This window comes from Vombatus ursinus, unplaced genomic scaffold (assembly GCF_900497805.2).
Source record: "Vombatus ursinus unplaced genomic scaffold, bare-nosed wombat genome assembly UNPS02014801.1, whole genome shotgun sequence".
Taxonomy (NCBI): Eukaryota; Metazoa; Chordata; class Mammalia; order Diprotodontia; family Vombatidae; genus Vombatus; species Vombatus ursinus.
The window spans coordinates 14612911-14639652 of record NW_020954579.1 but is presented as its reverse complement, the minus strand read 5'-3'; the positions used below and the strand labels follow the sequence as shown (position 1 = coordinate 14639652).

The following is a 26742-nucleotide window of genomic DNA, read 5'->3' as shown; positions in this document are numbered from 1 at the left end:
AAATTCTTTCTTTCTTCCTCACAGTTGAATTCAAAGAACATTGATAACTGTATCTATTCACCAATTAGGTGGATAGAATGCCTATGCACATGCAGTGAAATACGAAATAGATGTGGGAACCTGGTTTACACTGGAAAGGCCTTGTTTTTTCTCCATTACAGAAGATCTTGCAACTGGCTTTAGATAGATGTTTGTTGTTCAGTCATGTTGACTCTTTATGACTCCTTTTGGGGTTTTCTTGGCAAAGATAATGGAGTGGTTTGTCATTTCCTTCTCTAGCTCATTTTACAGATGGGGACACTGAGACAAACAGGGTTAAGTGATTTGCCTAAGTCACACAGCCAGTAGGTGTCCGAGGCCATATTCGAACTCAGGTCTTCCTGACTCTCCACTGCACCACCTACCTGCCCCTTGGATAGACACTACTTACCATATTAAGGTTTGTTTCTATGCTTTCCAGTGATTTTTTTTTTTTTTGAGAGGGTGAGGCAATGGGTTGAAGTGACTTGCCCAGGGTCACATAGCTAATAAGTGTCAAGTATCTGAGGCCACATTTGAACTCAGGTCCTCCTGAATCCAGGGCCGGTGCTCTATTCACTGCACCATCTAGCTGCCCCCACTTTCCAGTGATTTTTAAAAAACAAACAGCATATTGTATTTTGTCAAAAAGCTTTTTCTGTATTTATTGAAATAATCATGGGTTTTATTGATTTTTGGTATTAGTATGCTCTATTATGTTTTTAGTATATTTATTATGTCTGCTATGTTTTCACTCATATTGAACCCATGATTCCTGAAATAAATCCACTCTGGTAATAATGTATGACCTTTTTAACGTTGTTAGGGTTGCATTGCCAAATGGTTCATATTAGAAGCTACTATGGTCTCATTAATGGAAGTGACATTCAAGAAGATAATTATTTGCTTTGACACTGAAGTCTGAGGACAACTGGACGTTTCCATCTGACCTGTAGCTGAAATCCCCTATATGCACTGTCTCCACTTACTAGAATGTGAGCTTCCTGACAGAAGGGTCAATTTGTTTCCCTAGCACTTAACACAGTGTTTAGTTAATGCTTTTAAGTAGCTAGTTAAGTAATTAGTTGGCAACAAGTGCTAATTAATGCACTTTCATTACTTTATTGAAGAAATTGCCTCAATTAGTTTGTGATTTGCTGGGATTTTCTTTCTTTTTTTTTTTTTTTGGTTTTTGGTTGGGCAATGGGGGTTAAGTGACTTGCCCAGGGTCACACAGCTAGTAAGTGTTATGTGTCTGAGACCAGATTTGAACTCAGGTCCTTCTGAATCCAGGGCCGGTGCTCCATCCACTGCGCCACCTATCTGCCCCCTATTTGCTAGGATTTTCTAAGCAAATCATCCATATGGCAACTAATTCTAGGTTTTGGTTTTACATAGTTTTTAATCATTTTTGAAAAATGACCCTTTTATTCCTGTGCTTTGTGGTTTTAATAGCATATGTGTGCTCTACTTTGAAAAGGCTTTGATCTATTGATATACTCATATGGTCGGGGATTGTTTTTTAATGATATTACTTTTTGTTTTCCTATTGTTACTATCTTTGCATCTCTAACATAAACCCGCCTTGGTCATAGTGAGAGTGTGTGTGTGTGTGTGTGTGTGTGTGTGTGTGTGTGTGGTGGCATTCTTTTTGTAAAGGTTTAAATATTTTGGGGCAGCTAGGTGGTGCAGTAGATAGCACTCCTGCCTTGGAGTCAGGAGGACCTGAGTTCAAATTCAGCCTCAGACACTCGACAATTACTAGCTATGTGACCCTGGGCAAGTCACTTAATCCCAATTACCTCACCAAAAAGCAAAAAAAAAAAAAAATATATATATATATATATTTGCACTCATTCATCAGTGACATTTGTTTATAGTTCCCTTTGCTTCACTCTTTACTAGTGTAGGTATTAGGACTATATTTGTTTCATAAGATGGGTTTGGTAAAGTATTTTACTCAGTGTTTTTTAGAATAAACTGTGTCATACAAATATTAATTGCTCTTTAAATATTTGATAGAATTTACCTGTAAATCTATTTGGACAAGGATTTTTTTCCCCCACTTTTGATAGTTTCTTTAAGGCTTTTTCAAATTAACTTCTTGAAATTGGGTTAAGATCTCTACTTCATATTCTGTTAATTTGCACATTTCATGTCTTCATAGGTAAAAGTCCATTTCTTTTAAGTTTTCAGTTTTGCTAGAATATAATTTTGTTTAGAAGGTTCTGAAAATTCTTATTTTCTTTTCTCTTGAAATTTCACTTTGTTCCTTTTTTGCTTTGGTAATTTCATTTTTCTGTTTCTTTTTTATCATGTTTCTTGATTTAATAATAATAGCTAACATTCATATATTGCTTACTAGGTTCCAGGCACTGTGCTAAGCATTTTATGATTATTATCTCATTTGAACTTCTCAACAACCCTGGGAGATAGGTGCTATTATCATTCCCATTTTACAGTTGAGGAAACTGAGGCAGACAGAGGTTAAGTGACTTGCCCAGAGTCACACAGCTAGAAGGTATCTGAGGCTGGATTTGAATTAAGTTTCAAATAACTGACTCCAGGACCAACTTTTAGGGGCAGCTAGGTAGTGCAGGGGATAGAGCACCAGCCCTGGAGTCAGGAGGACCTAAGTTCAAATCAGGCTCAGATACTTACTATGTGACCCTGGGCAAGTCATTTAACCCTGATTGTCTCCTCCTCCCCCCTCCCTCCCAAAAAAGAAGCAGCTTTTAGTTTTATCAATTACATTGTCTTTTGTTTTCCAGTTTTTAAAAAATCATATGCGGGGGGCAGCTAGGTGGCGCAGTAGATAGAGCACTAGCCCTGGAGTCAGGAGAACCTGACTTCAAATCTGGCCTCAGACACGACACATACTAGCTGTATGGCTCAGACATGGTCTATTTTTATAAAGATACCATGTGGTTGGTGTGAAGTGAACTCATAAAATATGGTTGATCTGAACAAATATGCAATAAGTACCTACTTCTGTACAAGGTGCAATGCTTTAAACATCAAAAAGACAGTCACTGTAATGGCATATTAACTGGCTAAGGAATCTGTGGACAGCTAGGTGGCACCATAGTGCACAGTGTTTGGCCTGAAGTCAGGAAGACTCATCTTCATGAATTCAAATCTGGCCTCAGACACTTACTGTGTGATCCTGAGCAAGTCACTTAACCCTGTTTGCCTCAGTTTCCCTGTCTGTAAAATGAGCTGGGGAGGAAATGGCAAACCACTCTAGTATCTTTGCCAAGAAAACCCCAAATGGGGTCATGAAGAGTCAGACACGACTGAAACATGACTGAACAACAACAATGCTGATCAGCAACTTACGGTCTCAAGAGTACTGCCTATTACCAACCAAGTAAGAGGAAGAGATAGAAGGAGAAATTCCATTTAAAATAACTGCAGATAACATAAAATACTTGGGACTATACTTGACAAAACAAACCCAGGGACTATATGAACATAATTACAAAACAACTTTCGCAAAAATGAAGTCAGATCTAAACAACTGGAGAAATTTCAATTGTTCATGGGTAGGCCAAGCCAATTAATAAAAATGACAATTCTGCTTAAATTGATTTACTTATTTGGTGCCATACCAACCAAACTACCAAAAAATTATTTCATAATGCTAGCAAAAATAACAAAATGCATCTGGTGGAACAAAAGGTCAAGAATATCAAGGAACTCAATGAAAAAATATGAAGGAAGCTGGCTTAGCAGTACCAGATCTCAAACTGTATTATAAGGCAGTAATCATCAAAACAATCTGGTACTGATAAAGAGTGGTTGATCAGTAGAATACATTCAGTACACAACATAACAGTAGTGAATAACCATAATAATCGAGTATGTGATAAATCCAAAGATAGAAGCTTTTGGAACAAGAGCTCATTATCTGACAAAAAATTGCTAGGAAAATTGGAAAGCAGGTTAGCAGAAACTAGGTATAGACCAAATCTTACACTGTATACTAAGATAAGGTCAAAATGGATATATGTCTTAGACAGAAAGGAAAAAGGATATCATAAGCAAATTAGGGGAACCTGTCATATCTATGGATAAAGAAAGAATTTATGACTAAACAAGAGAAAGAGCCTCATAGAAGGTAAAATGGATAATTTTGATTACATTAAATTTTAAAGTTTTTGCACAGACAAAACTAATGCTGCCAAGATTAGAGGGAAAGCAGGAAAATAGGAAAACATTTTTATAGCAAGTTTCTCTGAGAAAGGCCTCATTTCTCAAATATATAGAGAACTGAGTCAACTTTATAAGAATTAAAGTCATTTCCCAATTGATAAATGGTCAAAGGATATTAACAGGCAGTTTTCAGAAAAAGAAATAAAAGCTATCTACAATCATATGAAAAAATGCTCTAAATCATTATTAATTAGAGGAATGCAATTTAAACAACTCTGAGGTACCATCTCACACCTATCAGATTAGTTAATATGACAGAAAAGAAAAATGACATATTTTGGGGGGATGTGGAAAAATTGGGACACTAACGCACTGTTGGTAGAGTTGTGAACTGATTTAACCATTCTGGAGAGCAATTTGGAACTATGAGCTATAAAACTGTTCCTAGTGACCCAGCAATTCCACTACTAGGTCTGTATCCCAAAAAGATCAAAGAAAAAGGGAAAAGATCTCTATGTACTGAAGTATTTATAGAAGCTCTTTTTGTGGTGGCAAAGAATTTGAAATTGAGGGGATACCTGTCAATTGAGGAATGACTGAACAAGTTGTGGTACATGATTTTGATGGAATATTATTGCGCTATAAGAAATGATGTGGGGCAGCTAGGTGGCATAGTGGATAGAGCACCAGCCCTAGAGTCAGGAGAACCTGAGTTCAAATCTGGCCTCAAACACTTGACACTAACTAGCTGTGTGACCCTGGCAAGTCACTTAACCCCACTGCCTAGCAAAAAAAAAAAAAAGAAAAAGAAAAAAAAAAAAGAAATGATGAACAGAATGGTTTCAGAAAAACCTGGAAGACTTATGTGAACTGATACAAAATGAAGTAAGCACAACCAGAAGAACATTGTACACAGTAACAGCAATATAGTATTGAAGATCAACTGTGAATGACTTAGCTATTTTGATCAATACAATGATCTAAGACAATTCCAAAGGACTTATAATGAAAAATGCTATCCACCTCTAAAGAAAGAACTGATGGAGTCTGAATGCAAATCAAAGCATACATTTTTTACTTTATTTTTCTTGTTTTTTTTTGTTTTTTTTTTTGGGGGGGGGGTGTCTGTGTTTTCTTTAGCAACATGGCTAACATGGAAATATATATTTCATGGCCTCACATGTATGATCTACATCACATTGCTTGCCTTCTCAAGGGGGAGGGGGGAAGAGAATTTGGAATTCGAAATTTAAAAAAATAGAATGTTAATTCTTTTTACATGTAATTGAGATATATTTAATGAAATAAATAAAAATCGTTGGGGGGAGGGGGAGAAGACTATTGCCTGGAACACTGAGAGGCTAGTGTCATACATCCAGTATGTGGGATTTGAACCCAAGTTGTGCTGACTTTAAAGTCAGCTATCTGCTATACCATGCTGCACCTTGGTTCACATTCTCTGACTTAGATACCCTACAGTTTCTTCTCACTCCCAAAACATTGGATACACAAGAAAAGCACAGACAGGATGACAGGCTCACAGAAGAGCTCCCAGGGAGCTGATGGCTGGGGGCCTCTAACCTACTGCGTGTCGTCCTTGAAAAACGAAGCAGGCCAGGGTGGCTCTAAGGTCACGTCGTCCCTTCCAGGTACCCTGTGCACCTGGATGACTCAGTCCTTCAGTAGATGCCATAGGTAGGTTCATCGCTGTCTCGGTATCGATCCAAATATCGAAGGGGCTGCAGATGAGGGAACTTTTTCTGTGGGGGATGGTAGGGGGGTGGGCGTACAAACTCGAACACTGGTTCCCGCATGTCTGTAAAATGGATGAATGAGCTCAGGACAACGCTCTCCTAGTCCCCACTAGTCCCGAGCTTCCCCAGAGAAGGCATCCTATCAAACCCCCAGATTTCCTCCTTGTTCCTGAGGCAGGGCTCGGAGCAGGGGCCACGGAACAGCGGCCAGCCTGTGTAGGCTAGGTGACAGTGTAGTCTCCTGTACCCCTTTCCCTATAGGACATTGCTCCCTTGCAGCGGACGGAGAGAGCACTGACTCCCTCCCGAGTCTACCCTGTACCACTTACTGAGCAGGTGGTGATAGATGTGGGTGACAGAGTCATCCCAGCAGCACTGGAAGAAGGCCAGACCAGCTGGGGTCATGAAGTCCTGGTGCTTCTTATAGAAATCAAACGTGCGGAAGGTTCTCAAAGCAAGACGGTAACTACAAAGGGAAGATGAAAGAATCTGAAAAGGTTGAGAGGTCTTACAGATGCCTCTTCCTCTCCTAGATTCTACCCTAGGAAAAAATTCTGCACTTCTGCCCAGCACATTCCCCATTCCTCCAATCAAATTTCAGAAATCTCAGAGGTTGCTAAGAACAAGGCTCAATCATTCTGGGGACACCCAGGGCGAGGCCTCTGAGGAGAAGTTACCAGGGTGTGGGACGGGCATCTTCAGAAAAATCGATGGACTTGTGCTGCTTGAAAAGGAGGAAAGTGAACCGGTGAAACCCAGTTCCTCTTGCGGGGAAGGGTGGGAGGTAGTGGCACATCTCCTGTCCTGCGGACACGTCGTTGCCTGGGATATTGGTCCTAGTTAGGAAGGAATTATGTTTCTGGTTCACAGGTAACCCCTCTCCAATGCCAAGACTCTGGGAGGTGGCATATCTGCCCATCTTCATGCCAGCTCCCTCCAGAGTACATGCAGAAACAGAGGTGTTAGAAAGTGGCATATGTCCCCTCACCAACACCCCCAAAGTCCCATGTTCGTGGCCTGGCCACTGACATTATGCCTCTGTAGAAGTTTATTCACAGAACTGGATTTTTCACTCATATTCTTGAATCAGAAACCAGCAGAAATGTCCCTACCTCCACCGCACCCTTCCTTCCCCACATCTCATTTCGTGGCTCCCAATTCCCACCCCGTTACACTTACACCAGCCAGTGGATGTATTCGGCGTCCTGTTCCTGCAAGTGTCCATCTGCGTACAAAGAGAAGCTGCTTACCATGGAGCATAGGATGGACATGGGGTCTGGTGCTCTGCAATGGTGCACCTTCCAGCTGGGACAACTCTATCTATTGTCCCTTCCCTCCACTTCTCAGGGCTTCATTTGCAGGACAGTTCAGTGATACCAAAGGCCCAGCAAAGAAAGGAGGGATAACGGCCTGTCCAGCCAAAGGTACATACCCAGATTGGTGAGCAGCAAAGTCCACAATGAATCCTCTTCTGCCTCATATGTCACCTCTGGGGGATTAGTGGCCTGGCAAAGAGAAAAGGTAGAAAGGGGCTACAGTAGCTCACAGGGAATAAAGACAGTCCAGGGCACAGACCGTGTCGCAGACAGGCAGGCAGGACACCAGAGAGGTGAACGAGAGGCAGGATCGTAAGATTCTAAGCATGCAGAGATTCCATTTCTCTAAACTGCTCTGAACCACGCACCTCACATCACACTATGCACGAAGCCATCCCTGATGCTTTGTAACCATGACACCCTGGCACTGAAGCAGGAGGTAGGAAAGGCATGTGTGTATGAGGGAGGGGGACAGGTTACCTCCGTCGGGGTAACCTCGTTCCCCTGGAACACAGGCATCGCCAGCTCTTCTCCCAGAGTGTAAGCAACATTCAGCGGGACCCAGGGCACAAATGTGGCCCCGTGGAACAGGTCTCGGTAGAGGCCGTAGTACTCAGCCAGGCGCTTCTTATGGTAAGGGCCAACGGTCTTCTCCCAATCAGCCTTCACCTCTTCCAGTGGGATCAAGACTGTAAAGAGAAGCACATGAGGAGGTGAACCCGGAGAAATGGGTGCACCCCTGATGCCTGGAATGGCACTCACCACTGCGGAGCTGGGCAGCCTTCTCCATCCTCCTCCGGTTCTCCCGAAGGACCGTCTTCCTTTCAAGGATCTGTTGTTGCCTCTGGTGCCTCTTGTTGGGAGGAAATCCAATATCTATTTTATCTTTGGGATCTGGATGGGGGCAGAGATTGATATCATGCCTGGAACATTCTCCCAACTCTTTTTGGATTAAAACACATTTTACACATTAACATGATTAAAAAAAACAAAACAAAAAACTGAAGCAACTTTAGAAGTATCCTGATGGTTTCAGAAAAACCTGAGAAGACTTATGTGAATGTATGCAAAGAGAAGTGAGCAAAACCAGGAGAACACTGCACCCAGTAACAGCAATATTGTAAGGATAATTAACTGTGAAAGACTTAGCTACTCTGATTGAGGCAATGGTCTAAGACAATTCCAAAGAACACATGATGAAAAATGCTATCCACCTCCAGGGACAGAACTGATAAACTCTGAGGGAAGATTAAAAACTTTATATGTGTGTGTGTGTGTGTGTGTGTGTGTTTTCTTTTGCAACATGGCTAATATGGAAATATGTTTTGCATGACTTCCTGTGTATAATTGCTGTCATATTGCTTGCCATTGCAAGAGGTGGAGGAGTGGAAAGGAGAGAGAGAATTTGGAACTCAAAATTTAAAAAAAAAATGAATGTTAAATACTTTTTTTTGTTTTGGTTTTTTTTTTGGTTAGGCAATGGGGTTAAGTGACTTGCCCAGGGTCATACAGCTAGTGAGTGTTATGTGTCTGAGGCCAGATTTGAACTCAGGTCTTTCTGACTTCAGGGCCGGAGCTCTATCCACTGCGCCACCTCGCTGCTCCTGTTAAATACTTTTTTTACATATAATTGGGAAATATATAATGATGTAAATAAAAATTTATTTTAAAAAAGTATCCTGATACTACTAAATGGGAGTGACCTTCAAGATCATCTAGTACAACACCATCATTTTACTGAAGAACAAACTGAAGCCAGGGGAGGAGAGGGCTTACTCGAAATCAAAAATTTAGTGACAGTTAGCAGGCATGGCCTGAATTAAGTAACTCGCCCCTTCCGGACATCAGTTTCCTCCTGTGTAAATTGAAGGGGTTGGCCTAGATGAGCTCCCAGATTTGCCCCAGCTCTGATCTTTGTGTGACATAATAAAGATGCCAGCAGTGGTTCTGCAACCCAGCCAGGGACAGAAGCAGAAAGTATGCGGGAGCTGTGGGTGAGGTAGGTATGAAAGTGACAGGGAGCACATTCCAGCTGAGGCCCATGTTTCCTTAAATGGGGGGATGAGGAAGCAGCTTTGGCAGAGGAGAAAAGGCAACGCCCCAAGAAGGCCAAAGAAAAACATAAGCTATTTTCCTATTTTTATAATTATTATTATTATCATAATTATTTCATAATTACAGCAGCACTGCTGCTGCTTCTGTTGCTAGTCCTTCGTTCTCGGAAGAGGACCATGACATCAGGGAGGTGATGCCATGACTTGCAAGTGAATTGGATTACACTGAGGCAGGGCTGTGCAAAGTCACCAGCCTCACTTTCTCCTCCAGAGCCATCTGGGTCCCATGGCCAGATTTCCATCAGGACAACTGGAGATGGCCCCGGAGGCAGCAGTCAAGAACTGAAAGAAAAGGGTGTGCCCGTAGGTGGGGGAATGGCTGAACAAACTGCAGAGCCTATGAAAATACTGAAGCAGACCCAAGACTGAGAGCGACTTACTCCCATGCCATCATCACTGGAGCTTTCCCATCTACGGCTTCTCTGCCTAGACTCTTCCTCGTATGGCTAGCAAACTCCTAGTCCTTTTTACTCTCCCAATCCCAGTGTTCCTGAATCCCTGAGAATAAACCACCTCATTGCACAGCCTCCATTGTCCCTTCCCTCAACCTCATCGACCTCAGTCCAATCCCACACCCACTCGAGCTCTGCTAGCCCCTTCCATCGGGCCCTTTGGAATTCCCATTCTGGGAGAATAGATTTGAACCTAAATTTTCTTGACTCCAAATTCAGTGCCCTCTCCTTACCCCAAGCTGCCTTCCTACTCCTTTTCCTTTCATGTTCTTTCCATGTTATTTAAAAAAAAAAATCTTCTATAACAGGCCTGCACAACATATGGCCTGTTTTACATTCTCTACATTTTTCACATGTTGTGCAGGCTTGCCCTAAGGGAACTTTGCACAGTCAGTTTTGCTCAGGGATTTGTATATTCAAGGCCACCTGAAATCATTCGGCTGGCTGTAAGCGGCCCTCAATATTGTGCAGGCCTGTTGTAGAAGCACGTATTATCTCTCCCTTGCATTGCTCCCCAAATGAACAATTGAAAAAAAAGAAAAAGAAAACCCCCATAATAAAGGTGCATAGTCCCGCAATCAAATTCCCACATTGGCAACAATGCATGTCTCATTCAGCATTTGAAGTCCTCCTATCTTTCGACAGTTCCAAAGACTTGGACACCCCTGCTCTCTCCAAAGGTGCTAATGATTTCTCTCTCTCTCTCTTTTTTTTTTTTTTGTTGGCTAGGCAATGGGGTTAAGCGATGTGCCCAGGGTCACACAGCTAGTAAGCGTTGTGTGTCTGAGGTCATATTTGAACTCAGGTCCTCCTGAATCCAGGGCCGGTGCTCTATCCACTGAGCCACCTAGCTGCCCCCCAAATGATCTCTTAATGACAAATCTTAGGGCCTTTTCTCAGTTCTCATTCCTTTTTTTACCCCTCTGTGACACATGATACTGATAACAACTATTTTTTTCCCAGACACTCTCTCCTCTCTGGGTTTTCCTGATACTTCTTTCTCCTGGTTCTCTCCCCACCTTCTCAGTCTCCTTTTTGGGATCATCAAGCATGGCAGGCCCCACTAAGGACCTCTATCCCTTCTCTATACTCTCTTGTTGATCTCACCAGCTGTCATCTCTACATAGAGAACTCTCATCTAAATATCTGGTCACAGTTGCTCTTCTGAGCTTCAGCCCTACACCAACAATGTTTGGGCTGGATGTCCCATCTAGAACTCATTACCTTTCCCCCAAACCTACCCTATTTCCAAACTTCCATATTTCTGTTGAGAGCACCACCATCCTTCCACTCCCCCAGGTCCCCAAGCTTGGTATCCCTCTCACACCACACATACGCAAGGCATTGCTAAAGCTACCTTCACAACATCTCTTAAACCATTCTCCTCTCTTTACTCACATTGCCACCACCCTATTGCAGACCCTCATCATCTCTCTCTTAGATTACTGCCTCCTAACTGATTTCCTTGCCTCGTTTTTCCCCATGTCAATCTTATCTTTCATGTTGTTCTTCAGTCGTGTCTGATTCGTGACCGCTTTTGGGATTTTCTTGGCAAAGATATTGGAGTGGTTTGCCATTTTCTTCTCCAGCTCATTTTACAGATGAAGAAACTGAGGCAAACAGGATTAAGTGACTCACCCAGGGTCACATGACTAGCGTCTAAAGGCGGATTTGAATTCAGGAAGATGAGGCCCAGCACATCACTTTAAACTTTGCAAATATTATCTCATTTGATTCTCACAAAATCCCATTCAGGTAGATATTATTTTACAGGTGAGAACTGAGGCAGATAGAGGTTAAGCCTAGGGGTCACAGCTAGAAAGTATCTGAGGCAGGATTTGAACTCAGGACTGTCTGATTCCAAGCTCATTTGTTCTATGCATTTTAACCCCCAGCTGCCTATATGAATGGAACAGAATATTTTTGAACCACAAGAATAACAAACATGGATTCTGAGATACTATGGAAGACCTGTATGAACTGATGAGTCATAGTGAAGCGTGCCTCCACTTCTCAGCAGAAAGGTGGTGGTGCAGGATTAGGTGTATTTTCAGATAGCCAAAGTATTAATTTGTTTTGCTTAATTGTATCTCTGTTACAAGGGAAGCGTTCTGTGGAAAAGGGAAGTCTTGGAAGTGATGGCGATATTAAAAAAACAAACAAACATATACAAGGAATATCAGTATCTTTAAAAACAAAATCAATGAATTTGAAGCTGAGAGCCCAGTTTTAGCCTGGATTCCACTACTTGTTATCTGTGAGATGTGGGCAAACTGCACAAATGTACTGCTCTCACAACCTTAGTTTCCTCTTTTGTAAAATGGGATGAAATGATAATATTTGCCTACTTCACAGGGTTAATGTCAGCATTAAATGAAACGGTGACATGAGTGATGGTAACTTTAACTATAAAGAGCTCAATGATAGTAATATGTCCTGCTTGAAGACTTTACGTAGCACTTTCCTTGCATTCACCTTATGAATTAAGTAGTACATGGATTACCCTCCCCATTTTACAAAAGAGGAAAGTTTGAGTCTCAGAAAAACAGAATGACTTGTTCAGGATCACATCGAGGAAAGAGCAAAAAACTTGTATTCTTGCCTTGGTTTCTACATTTATCATTACACCAAGAAGTCAGTAGTATTAATTATAATAATAACTCTAATAGTAGGAACTGAAATTGGGGCAGCGATTTGAGGTCTCTAGTATGCTTTATATACATTCATTTGATTCTCACATCTTTGATCTCCTTGATTTGGGTACTCCCTCCAAGAATACAGGTTACATACTAAGTGTGACTCTGGCATGTCACTTCGCCACTGTTTGCCTCAGTTTCCCCATCAGTAAAATGAGGATCATAATAGCACCTAATTTCCAGGGGTGTTGTAAGAATCAAATAAGATCATCATTGTAACGCACTTAGCACATTTCCTGGCACACACTTAAGTGATATAAAGACTATTAACTATTATTATTATCATCCCCATTTTACAGATGTGGTGCCCAAAGGGATGAAATCATTTGCCTAAGTTTGTAGCGAGACACAATTATCATCTCCATTTTTTTTTTTTTCAGGAAAAGTAACACTATCTGGGTGCACTTGTGTGAAACTCTTCAGCGCTCTTTGCAGACCTCAGTTTCCTCATTTGTAAAATAGGGATAAAAATAGCACTTAACTCCCAGGAGTGTAGTGGGGATCAAATGAGATCATAATTGTAAATCAGCACAGCGCCTGCTGCATAAACATACGCTCTACAAATGTTGGCTATGATAATTATTATTATCTCCATTTTGCAGATGCTGAAACTGATGGCCCAGAGGGGTGAAATCATTTGCCTACGATTATAGTGAGATAGAGTATCATCTACATTTTTTCAGGAAAAATAACCCTCTCTGGGTGCCCTGGGGCAACTCTTCAGGTAGGTCCAAGTTTCTTCAGCTGCAAAATGAGGCGGGTCTGTATGCCGGCCGCCCACCTCTCCCTCTATCTAAGGTTGAGTGATGGGAGAGAGGGCAAAGACCAGGGCTGGGCGCGGGGCGGGGCCGGTCGGGTCTCGCGATGATAGGGAGGAGATCCCGAGGCGCCCTCGCGCACCTGAGGGCTGCCGGAAGTAGTCGCGGTAGCTCTTCCACCAGTGCTGGGCATTCGCCTCGCGTTCGGCGCAGCGCCGGTAGCGGTCGAAACTGCGATACTTCTCCAGGGTCTGCAGCGCGCTCACGTCGATGTCCTCATTGGGCATGGGCCCCAGCGGGGCGGACCGGCGGCTCAGGACGGCTATGGGGCGGAATAACCAGCGAGTCAGTAGCAGAAAGGCTAGGTCCAGCCAGAGAGCGCGACTACGACCCCGACCTCGGCCCCGTTTCGTCCCTTCCTCATCCCGGCCCCTCACCCGCAGTGCTGAAGCCGCGGGCACTCCGCGTTCCGTACAGCGTGACTCTCCACCAGGGCGCCGCCATCTTCCTTAGGGCCGCAGCGTTAGCGCTGCCGCCAGGACCCCAAAGAGGTGGCCCTTGCGTTGCCTGGGCGGAGAGGCCCCGCCAGTCTGGCCCCGCCCTCCAGACCGCCTACGTCACCGGGGCGGGCCCCAGGGGCTGTGAACTAAAGGGGAGGGGGCGGGGCAGCCTTTGACTCGGGTGTCAAGGACAGGGCCAGCCTCGAGCCTTGCTTGCTACCGCCCTCCACCATAATGTCAGCCCTCTCCCCAACCTCATTCCCTCTCAGTGTTACAGGTTCCTTATTGCCCTCCCATCCCTCAAATAACCCAGCCCAGTCAAATCAAAGCATTTAGTTAGATTTGCTGTGTTGCAGGCAAGGTGATTAGTTATCTAGCATTTATTAAGTGCCAACTGTTTGCCAAGCGCTATGCCAAGCACTGAGGGTACAAAGAAAGGCAAAAAAAGGTCCCTTCTCACGGATCCCGCAGTCTAATTGTGGAGACAATGCCAACAACCATGTGCAAACAAGATATATACAGGATAGATTGGATTCATCAGCAGAGGGAAATCACTAGCATTAAGAGGGATACTGAAAGGCTGGGCCTTGAGGAAAGTCAGGAGGCAGAGACAAGATGGAAGAAGAGAATTCTGTACAGGGGGAACTGTCAGTAAAAATGGCCAGTCCAATGGGAGGAACAACAAAGGGGCTGCTAAAGTATGTGAAAGGGAATTAGGTGTAAGAAGACTGGAAAGGCAGGAGAGGGCCAAGTTATGAAAGGCATTAAAATCCAAGTAAGACTTTATATTTGATCCTGGAAGTAATAGGAAGTTGATGGAGTTTATTAAATGGAAGGTGGGAGGGGAGTTGGTGATATCTATACCTGCACTTTAGGAAGCTCAATTTGGCCTCTGAGTAGAGGATGACAAGACAGGAAAGACAATTTCAATAGTCCAGGCATAAGATGACGAGGGCTTGCACCAGTGTGTTGGCAGTGTCAGAAAAGAGACTTGAGGGAGTGTATGGGAGAGATATTATGAATTTATGTTTTTATGTTAGGACAGAACTATATTGGTGTGCTAATTACTTGGAGGAAAAGTAAACAAATTTGTTGGGTAATTCAATAAACATTGTAACTTTTGTTTTAAAAAAACTTTTTTTTCGAGGCAGTTGGGGTTAAGTGACTTGCCCAGGGTCACACAGCTAGTGAGTATCATGTTTGTGAGGTCAAATTTGAGCTCAGGTCCACCTGACTCCAGGGCCAGTGCTCTATCCACTGCACCACCTAGCTGCCTCTAAAAAAAAAACCAATAAAATTTAAAAAAACCTTTAATATATAATGACTTCCTTTGCAAAAAACTTGTTTTTCATGATTAGGCACTGAATTCACAAGATTTAGACATTGGTTAATTCATCACGAAACCACTTCTGTTGTATTGAATATTAAGCATACCTTTGATGAACATTCATTTTTCCAAGTCAAACCTTTATTATAGGCCATAGGTTTTCATGGAAGCTCTTGTGTTATTGAAGCATGTTTACATCCATTTCTTGGATAAATTTTTTAATCTTTTGTGATTTGAGACATGGGACAAAATTGTGTTGCAGTATTCCATCTCCATTTGGGAATTTCTGTAATTTCAGAACAATTCTGCATCTCAATACACAGGTAAAGATTTGGGGACTGGAAGAAAGGTTTTGATTGAGTAAATCAAATCACTGTTTCCCATTAATGTAAGTGTGAAGATATTAAGTCCTGATAGCCAAGTGAGAATATTTCTCTAGTGAATCACTTATAGGCTTTTGACTAAGTGAAGAAAAAGTCCTTGATCAACTGGAGTGACATTGCATAAAAAATGTGTTCAGATTAGCTGATTAAATTTGGTCATTCTCTGGGCGGGGGGATTGTGTTAAACAATGAGCTAGTTCAGAACTCAGGAATTCAAATATCTGTCAGCACAGAGTAAACATTTGAGCCAAAGATCAACCTAAGAAGCACCTGTTTGTGGGGTAGAAGAGTATGTTCGTCTTAGCCTCAGCCTTTGCCTCTTTTCCCCAATGACTTGGAAGAACACTTTGTTAACTTTGCATGGTCAGAAGATTTTGACTTTCAATTTTTTAAAAAAATTTATTATTTTTAGCAGCATCCTTGCTACAGCAGTGGCTCTGTTGTACCCCACAGTATCTGCATTGGGACCCAAGGGCAGACTGAATAGTTTCACATCCCAGCAAAAAGACCCAAACAAAACCCCAACAGGTTAAAAAAACAACCAAACAAAACACTATATTATAATTAAGGAGAACATCTCGAGGATTCCAACAAAAGGATTGCCAGGAGCTGTGAGTTACTCCTTTGCCACATGTGATCAATAAGCTCGAGCCCTTTTCCCTGGACTTTTTATGTACTGAGTAGGAGTATGTGTCACAGATTCTTGAAGGGATATTTTATATGAACTGTTTCTACCATACCATTTTATAAACTTTACCCCTTTCTAAAAGCTAATTACGTCTGAGTGGCTAATTGATATTGACTGATAATCAATGAAGGAAACACACTAATGGAGCAACACAATCTTATCCCATGTCTCAAATCACAGAGGATTAAGAAATTTATCCAAGAAATGGATATAAACATGCTTCAGTAACACAAGAGCTTCCTTGAAAACCTATGGGCTATAATAAAAGTTTGACTTGGAAAAATGAATGTTCATCAAAGGTATGCTTAATATTCAATACATTACATTAGAAAAACAACCCCATAGCCCATCAGGGCTACCCCTGGAGCCGTGAGTGGATACTCTGGGTACCCAGCGCATCAGTGAAAGTGGGAGTTGGGATAATAGCTCTAGAACAGAGGTTCTTGACCTGGGGTCTATCAACTTGTTTTAAAAAATATTTTATAATAATTTCAATCTAATTGGTTTCCTTTATAATCCCATGTATTTGATTTTATGTATTTGAAAACATTCTGAGAAGGGATTCATAGGCTTCATCTGACTGCCAAAGGAGTCTATGACACATTAAGAACCCATGCTGTTGAGACCACATGTACTACATCGGTAAATCAATACGGTTATCAATTATTCCCTTAACAAGACAGCCCATTGGAAGTAAAAAAAACGAACAATCCCTCCCCCCAAAAAAACCCTACTTTTTTGTGTGGAGGTTTTACAGTCTAATAAAAATGCCCACATCTTACAGACTCATCTGGAATTCTTCTGACAATGGTTTTGGAATATCTTTGAATGAAGAAGTTGATTTCATCAGTAAAATTCACCTTTTTCCAATCTTCACTATCTAGTTTTTGTAATATCTTGCCCATGACAAATATGTTTTCTTCATAGGAATGGTTAGCAGCTTTTAACACCTCGTTCATTCACGAAGCCTATGCTGTACTATAGAGGAAGAACCAATAACAGCCCCTCCACGTGCTGAGTCACTTGGAACAGCTTTGCTTGTTTTCTGAGGATTAATTAGGCTACTAGCAGCAATATTTAGTTTTCAACAGCACTTTCTTTTGTACATCAGTGCAACTAATTCTATTTCATTGTGGGCTTGAATGATCTAAATGCTTAACTTCCCACGAACAGCCATTGCAATATCTCCAACAATCATTGAACTTTTTTTTTCAATTATTAGCTCCAACAATAATTGAATTCAGTTGAACAATTGTACTCTTTAAGAGCTACAACTTTTGCACATTTCCTTGGAGTAATGTCCATTCTTAAAAACTACAGAATTAAAAACAATTAAAAAGTGCAGTGAAACATGTTTGGTACAAAATGTATCACTCAGCTTATGGAAAACTAACCAAAGGTGGGGAAACCTGCTCAATCTGATTTTATCTGGTCAAAGACAGATGTTCTGTGTCAGTACAAGCATACACCCATCACTATTGCTGCCACAAAATGAAACCGTAACAAAATTATTGCTTATGTAACCTGGCATGGTGTGGCCCTCCAATTGTTGCTCTGTAGACTAGTTCACTCATTCAATCTACGCTCATGCTGGCAAGTTTGGGGTTCCCAGAGCTAGATACAGCTCCCTACTAAACCTCAAAACTCTCAAATTTTAGGAGTAATCCTGTTGTGGGAAGAATATACTCCTATTACTCAACACCATAATTTCTGAGCCCCCAATGTATGCTTCACATTTATACAAAATCAGTCAACATGATACCATTAACTTTTTCAAAAATTTTTTTTATTTAATTGTTAATCCCACAATTTATTAGTATTTTATGTCATAAATATGTATTGCATATACACAGGAACCCAGTATAATTAAAGTGTGATGTTTCTATCTTTACTGAGCATTATTCTTTGTTTTATGTAGTCACTGTAAGGATTATAGCACTCCATTAGGAAAAAGAGATAATTAGGTGGGTGATAAACCTGGTGATGAATCAAAGTGGAGAATTCATATTTAGTTTAATATTTAAATATCAGTAACTGGTTTTAAGTTGTCAATGCTGTAAGGAAACATAAAGTAAAAATCTAATCTTGAAACATTTCCTGTATAGAGTAAGAGTGTTTTAAGTGGAGGTATGGATGCTTTGGGATTTATCAGCAAGAAAACCATGAATGTCCTTGCAGAATATGATCTGGGCTTTTAGTGGACCAAAATATTGATGGAGCAAACAGTTTGCCTTATTTCAGGTAGGTTCATAGATTTAAAGCTGTTAAGAATCTTAAAGACCACCTAGTTTAAGGGTTTTAGTTTGCCATCAATTTTTTTTTAATTAAGTATTTTTTCAAGTTATGTGTAAAAACAATTTTTAACATTCATTTTTTAAAATGTTGACTTCTAAATTCTTTTTCTCCCTCTCTTCCCCCTCATTGAGAAGACAGGCAATTTGATATAGGTTATACATGTACAGTCATGACATCATTAATTCTTTAACATAAAACATTTGCTAAATGATAAGGTAAAAGCAATAATAAGCATAACTTCTACTTACTAGAAAACAAGATCAGGAATAATAAAAATATAACAGTCCATTCCTAAAACTGGGCTATACTCTCCCACCAGAGCACAGTGTCCATAGGTAAGAGTCAAAAACACTTTAGAAACCTCAAAGGTAGATACTTGAAGGTATAAACCCCATGTGCCTGGGGCAATTCATCACTGGACAGCAGGCCTTAATGTCCTGGTTCTCTCTCTTTTTTTTTTTTTGGGTGGGGGTGGTGAGGCAGTCAGGTTAAGTGACTTGCCCAGGGTCACACACCTAGTGAGGATTTGAACTGTTGTCCTCCTGACTATAGGACTAGTACTCTAGCCACTGTCACCTAGCTGCCCCTGTCCTAATTCTCTTTAAATTAGAGTAGTCTGTAGTCTGAGGCACTTGACACTTACTATCTGTGTGACCCTGGGCAAGTCAGTTAACCTTGATTGTCCCACCCAAAAGCAAAAAAAAAAAAAAAAAAAAAAAAATCTGTAATATATATTACCTGCTAGGCAAAATGACTTCTCTTCTAATCTTGGTCAAACTCTTTTAGCACACAACAATTCTTGACTAGGGGCTCAGAAAGTGTTAGGCTCTTTCAGTGACAAATAGTTTCCTTAAGCAGAACTGTTAAGCTCTCTTTTAATTATGGCAAAGAATTGGAAACTGAGGGAATTGAGGAATGGTCAAATAAGTCATCGTATATGATTGTGATGGAATACTATTTTGCGGAAAGAAATGATGAGGATGCTTACAGAAAAACCTGGAAAGACTTACATGAACCGATGCAGAGTGAAGTGAGCAGAACCAGGAGAATATTGTATATAGTATTAGTTGCACTGTGATCAACTATGAAGAACTTAGCTATTCTCAGTAAAACAATTGATCCAAGACAATTCCAAAGGCCTTATGATGAAAAATGCTATCCATCTGCAGAGAGAAAACTGTCTGAATGCAGATCGAAGCATACTTTTTCTTTGCTTTCTTTATTTTTCTTTTCTTTGTCTGTGTTTTCTTTTACAACATGACTGATGTGGATGACTGATTTTGCATGACTGCACATATATAATCTATATCAAATTGCTTGCCTTCTCAATGTGGGGGTAGGAAGGAGAAAGTTTGGAACTCAAAATAAAAAAATTGTTAAAATTGTTTTTACATGTAATTGGGGAGAAAATAAAATATTTTTTAAAAGAACTGTTAAGCTCTTTAGATTTTTTTTTTTCCTGGGACTCTGAGAAGTTTATTCCTCTCAAGCTGTGGATAGCCACATAGGACCATGTAACCTTTCAAACCATTTCAGATCCCTTCAAATACCAGGAGATTCTGCTTTGTTTCATCAGCTCTCAGAAAAGCCCAGCGTCTTCTCACAGCAAAGAAGTTGCAAAGCCTGTCTTTCCCTACTGTTTTTCCCTCAAACCAGAAATGATGATAGAGGGCAACGCAAGGCACTCCTAAGAGGTTTTCCATTTCTTAGCCTGTTTTTTTTAGTCAGTTGTGTCTGATTCTTTGTGACCCCGTTTGGGGTTTTCTTTGCAAAGACACTGGAGTGGTTTGCCATTTCTTTCTCCAGCTCATTTTGCAGACAAGGAAACTGAGGCAAACAGGATTTAAGTGACTTGCCCAGGATCACATAGCTAGTAAGTGTCTGAGGCCAGATTTAAACTCAGGAAGAGTCTTCCTGACTCCAGACCCAGCACTCTATCCACTGTACCGCCTAGCTGCCCCAAAATGAATTGTTTCAGTCATGCCTGACCCCCATGGACCATAGCATGACAATGCTGTCCATGCGTTGGTTTGTTTTTTTGGCAAAGATACTAGAGTGGTTTGCCATTTCCTTCTCTAGTGGATTAAGGAAAACAGATGTTAAATGACTTGCTTGGGGAGTGTGGATCATACAACTTGTAAGTGTCTCAGGTGGGATTTGAACTCTGATCTTCCTGACTCCAGGCCAGGTGAAGGAGCTTTTAGAATTTCTATCTGCTGTACCACCTAGCTGCCTCCCATATTAGCCTGTAGAGGGCGCTAAAGAGCAATAGGCCCAGATAGCTCTTCAAAAAGCAACAGGATTTAATTCTCCTTCAACCAGACAATCAGCTCCAAGTAAAGCAATTCCTGTCTTGCAATCAGCGTGACTCTCGGCAAGACTGCTGCACAGCTGGCTGTCTTACTGGCCCAGCTCCTGAAAGCTTTGATATTCTATAGCCTTTCATTTTTCTCCTATTCACCATGCCTGCTCACCTCAGCTCCTGGGCCTAAGCTTCCTCTTCTCTTTATCTGCTCTTCTTTTGCCTGCTTCTTCCTATAGTTTCTTCTCTGACTCCTAATGTCTCCAAACCATGAGGCATCATAAGCAATGACTCCAGGAGTCCTTAATCTTCCCACAGTCTCCAAACAGTTATTTGATTTTATAATTTCTTACTTGTAACCTTCAAAACTCTAAAAAACAGTCACATGTAAACAAGCTGATGGATCACAATGTCCAGCAACTATCATTACATTAGCATCGTTCTGCCTTCAAACAGATCCTCTCATTGCAGTCTTTTGAGAGACTTGTCTCTCTGGTCCTCAGAACAGTTTGTCTCTCAAAATTTTATGAGAGTCTGTCTTTTTTCTCAAATGGATTTTTTTAAAAAATCAGTTTTCCTTCTAGAAATATATATTTTTTTCTGTTTAACAACCAAAATGGCCGCGTATGAAAGGGGCAGTAACTTACACTCTTCCCAAATAATTCACAAACCATTTTAGCTCCATACCATACTGAACACTGAAAGGGCCCTACTATTCTTTTCTAATAGCATCTGGCAGTAATTACTGTTGTGGTTTGTCCTTCATTCTTGAAGAGAACCTTGACGTCAGGAAGATGATGTTATGACTTGCAAGAGAGTTGGATTTAAGTGAGGGAGAGCTGTGCAAAGTTACCAGTCTCATTTTCTCCTCCAAAGCGATCTGGGTCCAGTGGCTATGGATCAGGACCACTGGAGGTGATCCAGGATGCAGTGAGAGACCTTGACTTTTTTAAGCTAAGGTCTTTCCAAGTTCTCAGTTTGACTGAGGCAATGCCCATGCTGTAGTTGACACTGCAGAGGGAATGGGGGATCATTTTGGTGTGTAGAAAATAGGGGCTCCCCCCCTCTCCCCCTACTGGCCCCTGTGTGCCCAGAAGAGCTGTATATTCATTCTCAGAGCCAGGCATGGGCAGTGGGAGGCCACTAGGGGGAGTGGGGTGATGGAATATATTCCTTCCATAAACTCATCACTTTCTGGTTTAAGACCATCCTTAAGCCATAGTAGCTGAATGTCAATTGACCACCAGGGAGCAGCAGCATCACAGGAAAGTCCTCAAAGTCCCTCTGAGTCACATAACTAAGTATCTAATGTTGAGAGTCAGGACTGAGACAGAGGTGAAATTTTTGGACCGGCCTTGGGCAAAATTGCATAGTGAGTGGACTTTTTTTTTTTTTGAGGGTGCGGAACAGCTTCCGTTTCTCTATAAGTGGCCCTTTCTTGACTCATGGTGGCATCACTTCTCTCATTTTTTCTCACCTGTCAACAGCCAAAGTATTTTTTGGTATCACAGTTTAAAAAGCAGGGTCCCTAGACTGTTGTGTTTAGAGTACACTCTTTGGAGTACTGAGTCTGGGCTCCTGGCTACTTCCAAGGAATTATACTCAGCCCCAGATGGGTAGTGCCTAGGTCTTCCCTCTCCCTGCTTCATGACTTGGGGTGGGGGTTGGGGTGCTGCTTTAGAGAGGAATGGCCCTGAACCAGGAAGAGCTACCTCTTCAGCAGACTTTCAAAGGAGTAACTATATAACCTTTGGTTCTCTTTTCCTTCTTCTTTGCAGGACATGGTTCATGCAACACTTTTACTCTACTAGAAATGGATGCCATTCACATGGTTCACACTGCCAGCGAGGACAGGGGCTTGGCTAGATGAGCTTAAGCATAGGTCTGTGGTTGCCTCTTTTATTTTTTTTTTTACATTTTTTTTTCTTTTAGGTAAGTGGGGTTAAGTGACTTGCCCAGGGTCACACAGCTAGTGAGTATCATGTGTCTAAGGCTAGATTCGAATTCAGGTCCTCCTGACTTCAGGGCTGGTGCTCTATCCACTGCACCACCTAGCTGCCCCATGTGGTTGCCTCTTTTACTTTCTGTTTCTTTCCTCTAGCATGGGTAATTTATCAGTGATCCTGAGACAGATGTTTCCAACTTTGGAGGCAAAAAACTCTCTGTGTTTGAGAGGTTAAGAGCTCCTAATTAGAGGCAGGGTCAGCAACAGTTTAGGATGTGCCCCTGAGAGTTATTAGAGCACTTCTTCCAATTGAGACAAGGAGCCTAGCCCCATGGCTTGACTTGCTAGAAAATATGGACCTCAAGGGAGACTGCATTGCAGGATGAGAAATGCCTGTTAAAGAGTCCTGCAAAATGCTTCATGTTTTGATGTTTTAAGCATCACCTTACTTGGAAGAATATAAAAAAGTAGTTATGGCTACATTTCTAGGTCTTGGTCAAGGCACGCTTGTCTTTTGTGATTTAAACATTTTTTTGGTTTGAAGGAAATAAATAACTGTCCTATGGCAGATCCTATGGCAGATCTCCACTGTATATTGAATACTTTTTTAATCCCTATTTTGAGGAAGCCCTAGCCAAACTTGAACTTTAAGTGATTCTCCCCAGGGGTCTGGGGTAGAAGTGTAAAGATCCAGAAAGTCTGAGAAAGAGAAACTTGCCCCTTTCTTCTATGGACAGTCCACCCCCAGGACTAAACCCAGTCCATGTGAGGGGGTCCAGAGTTGAGGGAACTCTCCCTCAGCTAAAAAAAGTTAGAAAGAATAACAAGAAGAACAAGATCAAGAAGAACAAGAAGAAAAGTAAAGAAAGAAAAAAAGTAGTTCAACAAAATTTACCCTGTGAAAATACTCCTGAGACCAACATATCTGTTTTCTATGAGTTACCTTACCAGGCAGGTAATGTAAACAATCAATCAAAACAACTCTGAGGTACCACATCACACCTATCACATTGGCCAACATGACAAAACAGGAAAATGGGAAATGGTGGAGAAGATGTGGGAAAATTGGAACACTAATGCATTGTTGGTGGAGTTGTGAACTGATCCAACCATTCTGGAGAGCAATTTGGAACTATGCTCAAAGGGTTATAAAAATGTGCATACCCTTTGATCCACTAATACCACTTCCAGGTTTGTACCCCAAAGAGATCATAAAACTGGGAAAAGGACCCACATGTACAAAAATATTTATAGCAACTCTTTCTGTGGTAGCCAAGAATTGGAAATTGAGGGGATGCCCATCATTTGGGAAAGGCTGAACAAGTTGTGGTATATGAATGTGATGGAATACTATTGTGCTATAAGAAATGATGAGCAGGTGGACTTCAGAAAAACCTGGAAAGACTTATATGGACTGATGCTGAGTGAAGTGAGCAGAGCCAGGAGAACGTTGTACATAGTAACAACCACATTGTGTGATGGCTACCTTTGATAGACTTAGCCCTTCTCAGCAATGCAAGGATCTAAGACATCTCCAAAAGTCTCATGATGGAAAATGCTATCCACATCCAAAGAAAGTACTATGGAGTTTGAATGCAGATCTAAGCATACTATTTGCTCTTTTTCCTTGTTTTATTTTGTTTCTTCTTTCTTGTGGTTCCTCCTATGGGTTCTGATTCTTCCTTACAACATGACTGATGTGAAAATATATTTAATAGGAATGTATATGTATAGCCTATATCAGATTGCACACTGCTTTGGGAAGGGAGGTGGGGAGTTGGGGGGAGAAAATTTAAAACTCAAAAGCTTATGGAGGAAAACTAAAAATAAATTAAAAAATAAAAAGAACTTTTCTGCTTTCAACTCAGCTTGGACTCCTCTGCATTTTGAGGGGTGGGCTTTGCCCAGTTGGCAACCCATATCGATACGTCTGACAATTTATGCAATGAATGAAGATTTTCTGGAGAACGGGTTCCTTTTTCTCCCTCATGTTACTATGGCTTACTAGATTATCCTTTTCAATGCCACTTTTACCCCCTCATGCACATTGGACTCTAACCCTAATTCCCCCCTCCAACAAAATAAAACAAAATTGTTTTTGTCTATGTAAAACAATGTTATTAGTTTTGAACTGGAATGACCAGAGGAAAGCAGCCAGGATGGTGAAAGTCCTTGAGGTTTTGCTATATGAGGAGTGGTTGAAAGAACTGGATATGATTAGAAGAAAACACTTAGGGGGGGAAATATGAAACAGGATTTGAACCCACGGACTCCTGACTCCAGAGTTTATACTTTTTTCAGTAACTCAAGTTAATCAATATCGTTGTGCTTCAGTTTCCTCATCAGTAAAATGGGGGTAAAACAGAATGTCTCAAATGTCATGGTGCAGTTTTGAGCTAAGTACAACACTCCCTTTGCTTATTGTATCAACCTTATAGAATTGTTGCAAAGATCAAATGTAATAATATATATGTAACACCTCCACTCCTTACCTTTTGGGGTGATTCCTTAGAGGACAGCCCTGTAACACTGAGTGCTATGCTTCCTGCATGTAAGGGAATGTGACTCCTAATTGTCTGAGAGATTTTTGACCCTGTGACATTCCATACCTGTGTAAGTGTAGATGGGACTTCAGAGGAGGAGTTTGAGAGAGGTGGTTGAAACAAGCACAAACTTTTAAAGAATGGACTGGAGATCTCAGAGCCTCAGACGTATGGGGAAGCTAGCCTCCACTATGTCCCTTGACTCACAGAACCTATAACCGTCAAGACTGCTAAGAATAGACTCACCTCAATGAGACCATTCTATTTCTCCTTGGTTGATCTGAGATCTTAACCTCACTCCTAGTCAGAGAGCTCATTGACTCTTGAATATTTTATCTTTTCCTCTATCAATGTCTCAAATTTCTTTTTACTGACTACTTTGATGAAGAGGCTTATTAATAATTCATGATAGTCTTCTGTGCAACCAGAATCTGATGGGAGAGAGCTGTTAACCATTCTTTTTTGAATGATCAGGGAAAGTATCTTTTATTCTGAACTCTATATGATAACCTCTAGGCTACATTATGAGCAGCTAGGTGGCAAAGTGGATAGAGTGCCCAGCCTGGAGTTAGGAAGACTCATCTTCCCAAGTTCAAATCTGGCCTCAGACACTAAGTGGTGTGACTCTGGGCAAGTCACTTAACCCGGCTTACTTTAGTTTCCTCATCTGCAAAATGAGCTGCAGAAAGAAATGGCAAACCACTCTAGTATCTTTGCCAAGACAACCCCAAATGGAGTCATAACTGAAACTGTGAAGCAGGTACTGAGGGTATTAGGTCCCCATCTTACAGATGAGGAAATTGTGACAACCATAGTCACCCGATTAAGAAGTCAGAGGCAGGATTTGCACCCGCAGTGCTCCCAATTCCAAATTCAAACTCTATCTGCTAAATCAGAGGTGTCAAATACATGGTGGCCCACAACTTTTCCAAGTGCAGCCCAATCCAGATTAAAATGTAATTGGGAAATATTCAGCAAAATATACAATAAAACATGTTTAAGTGTGGTTTTTTTAATATGCAGCCCACGAGGACGCTTATGTGTGAGTTAGCAGCCCCCTTTTCTATTGAGCTTGACACCACTGCTCCACATCCTGTTGCCTCAGTAAAGTGGTTACTGGGGATCTTCCTCATACCAGGCAACCAACAAAGCCTCAATACACAGGTTATTTGGTTGCTCTCCTTGGTGTTAGTTTGGGCATCAACCCAGAGGGCATTTTGAAAGGATCTGGACATTTAGAATTTTGTAGAGGGTGTTTGTGGGGTTGCTATAGAGCAGGAATATATCTTGGAAAAAGGTGCTTAGCATTCAGAAGGGTCTGAGACCTCCTTCCTGCTCTTTGGAACTAATTTCAAAGCATGCAACCGATTATTAAGCATGTTTGAAAAACAAGGAGAAACTAGGCTGAGATGCATTGTAAATTGCGGGAATTCAGGAATTAGTAACACTGAAAATTTAACTGACCTAATTAAACAAAAATGTGAACTACAGAAAAA

General features: G+C 41.3%; 1 protein-coding gene across 1 annotated transcript; it reads right to left on the bottom strand.

The window, feature by feature from the left end:
* Positions 1–5456: 5456 nt before the first annotated feature.
* Positions 5457–13794, bottom strand: MRPL38 (mitochondrial ribosomal protein L38). Its single transcript, XM_027873423.1, has 9 exons — positions 13701–13794; positions 13406–13585; positions 8006–8137; positions 7724–7932; positions 7360–7432; positions 7107–7152; positions 6605–6763; positions 6257–6393; positions 5457–5989 (listed from the first exon to the last, which is right to left on the bottom strand). Exons 1-9 carry the CDS (start codon positions 13765–13767, stop codon positions 5853–5855), a joined length of 1140 nt encoding a protein of 379 aa, XP_027729224.1. The 5' UTR covers positions 13768–13794; the 3' UTR covers positions 5457–5852.
* Positions 13795–26742: the final 12948 nt, after the last annotated feature.

What these genes read in the sequence shown, in the direction of transcription:
- MRPL38 (XM_027873423.1), bottom strand. Translation starts at nt 13,767, where the DNA reads ATGGCGGCGCCCTGGTGGAGAGTCACGCTGTACGGAACGCGGAGTGCC. An exon ending in ACGAGGTTACCCCGACGGAG is followed by an intron (nt 7,433 to 7,723) that starts GTAACCTGTCCC and finishes TCTCTTTGCCAG; the next exon opens with GCCACTAATCCCCCAGAGGT. An exon ending in GATGCCCGTCCCACACCCTG is followed by an intron (nt 6,394 to 6,604) that starts GTAACTTCTCCT and finishes TTCCCTTTGTAG; the next exon opens with TTACCGTCTTGCTTTGAGAA.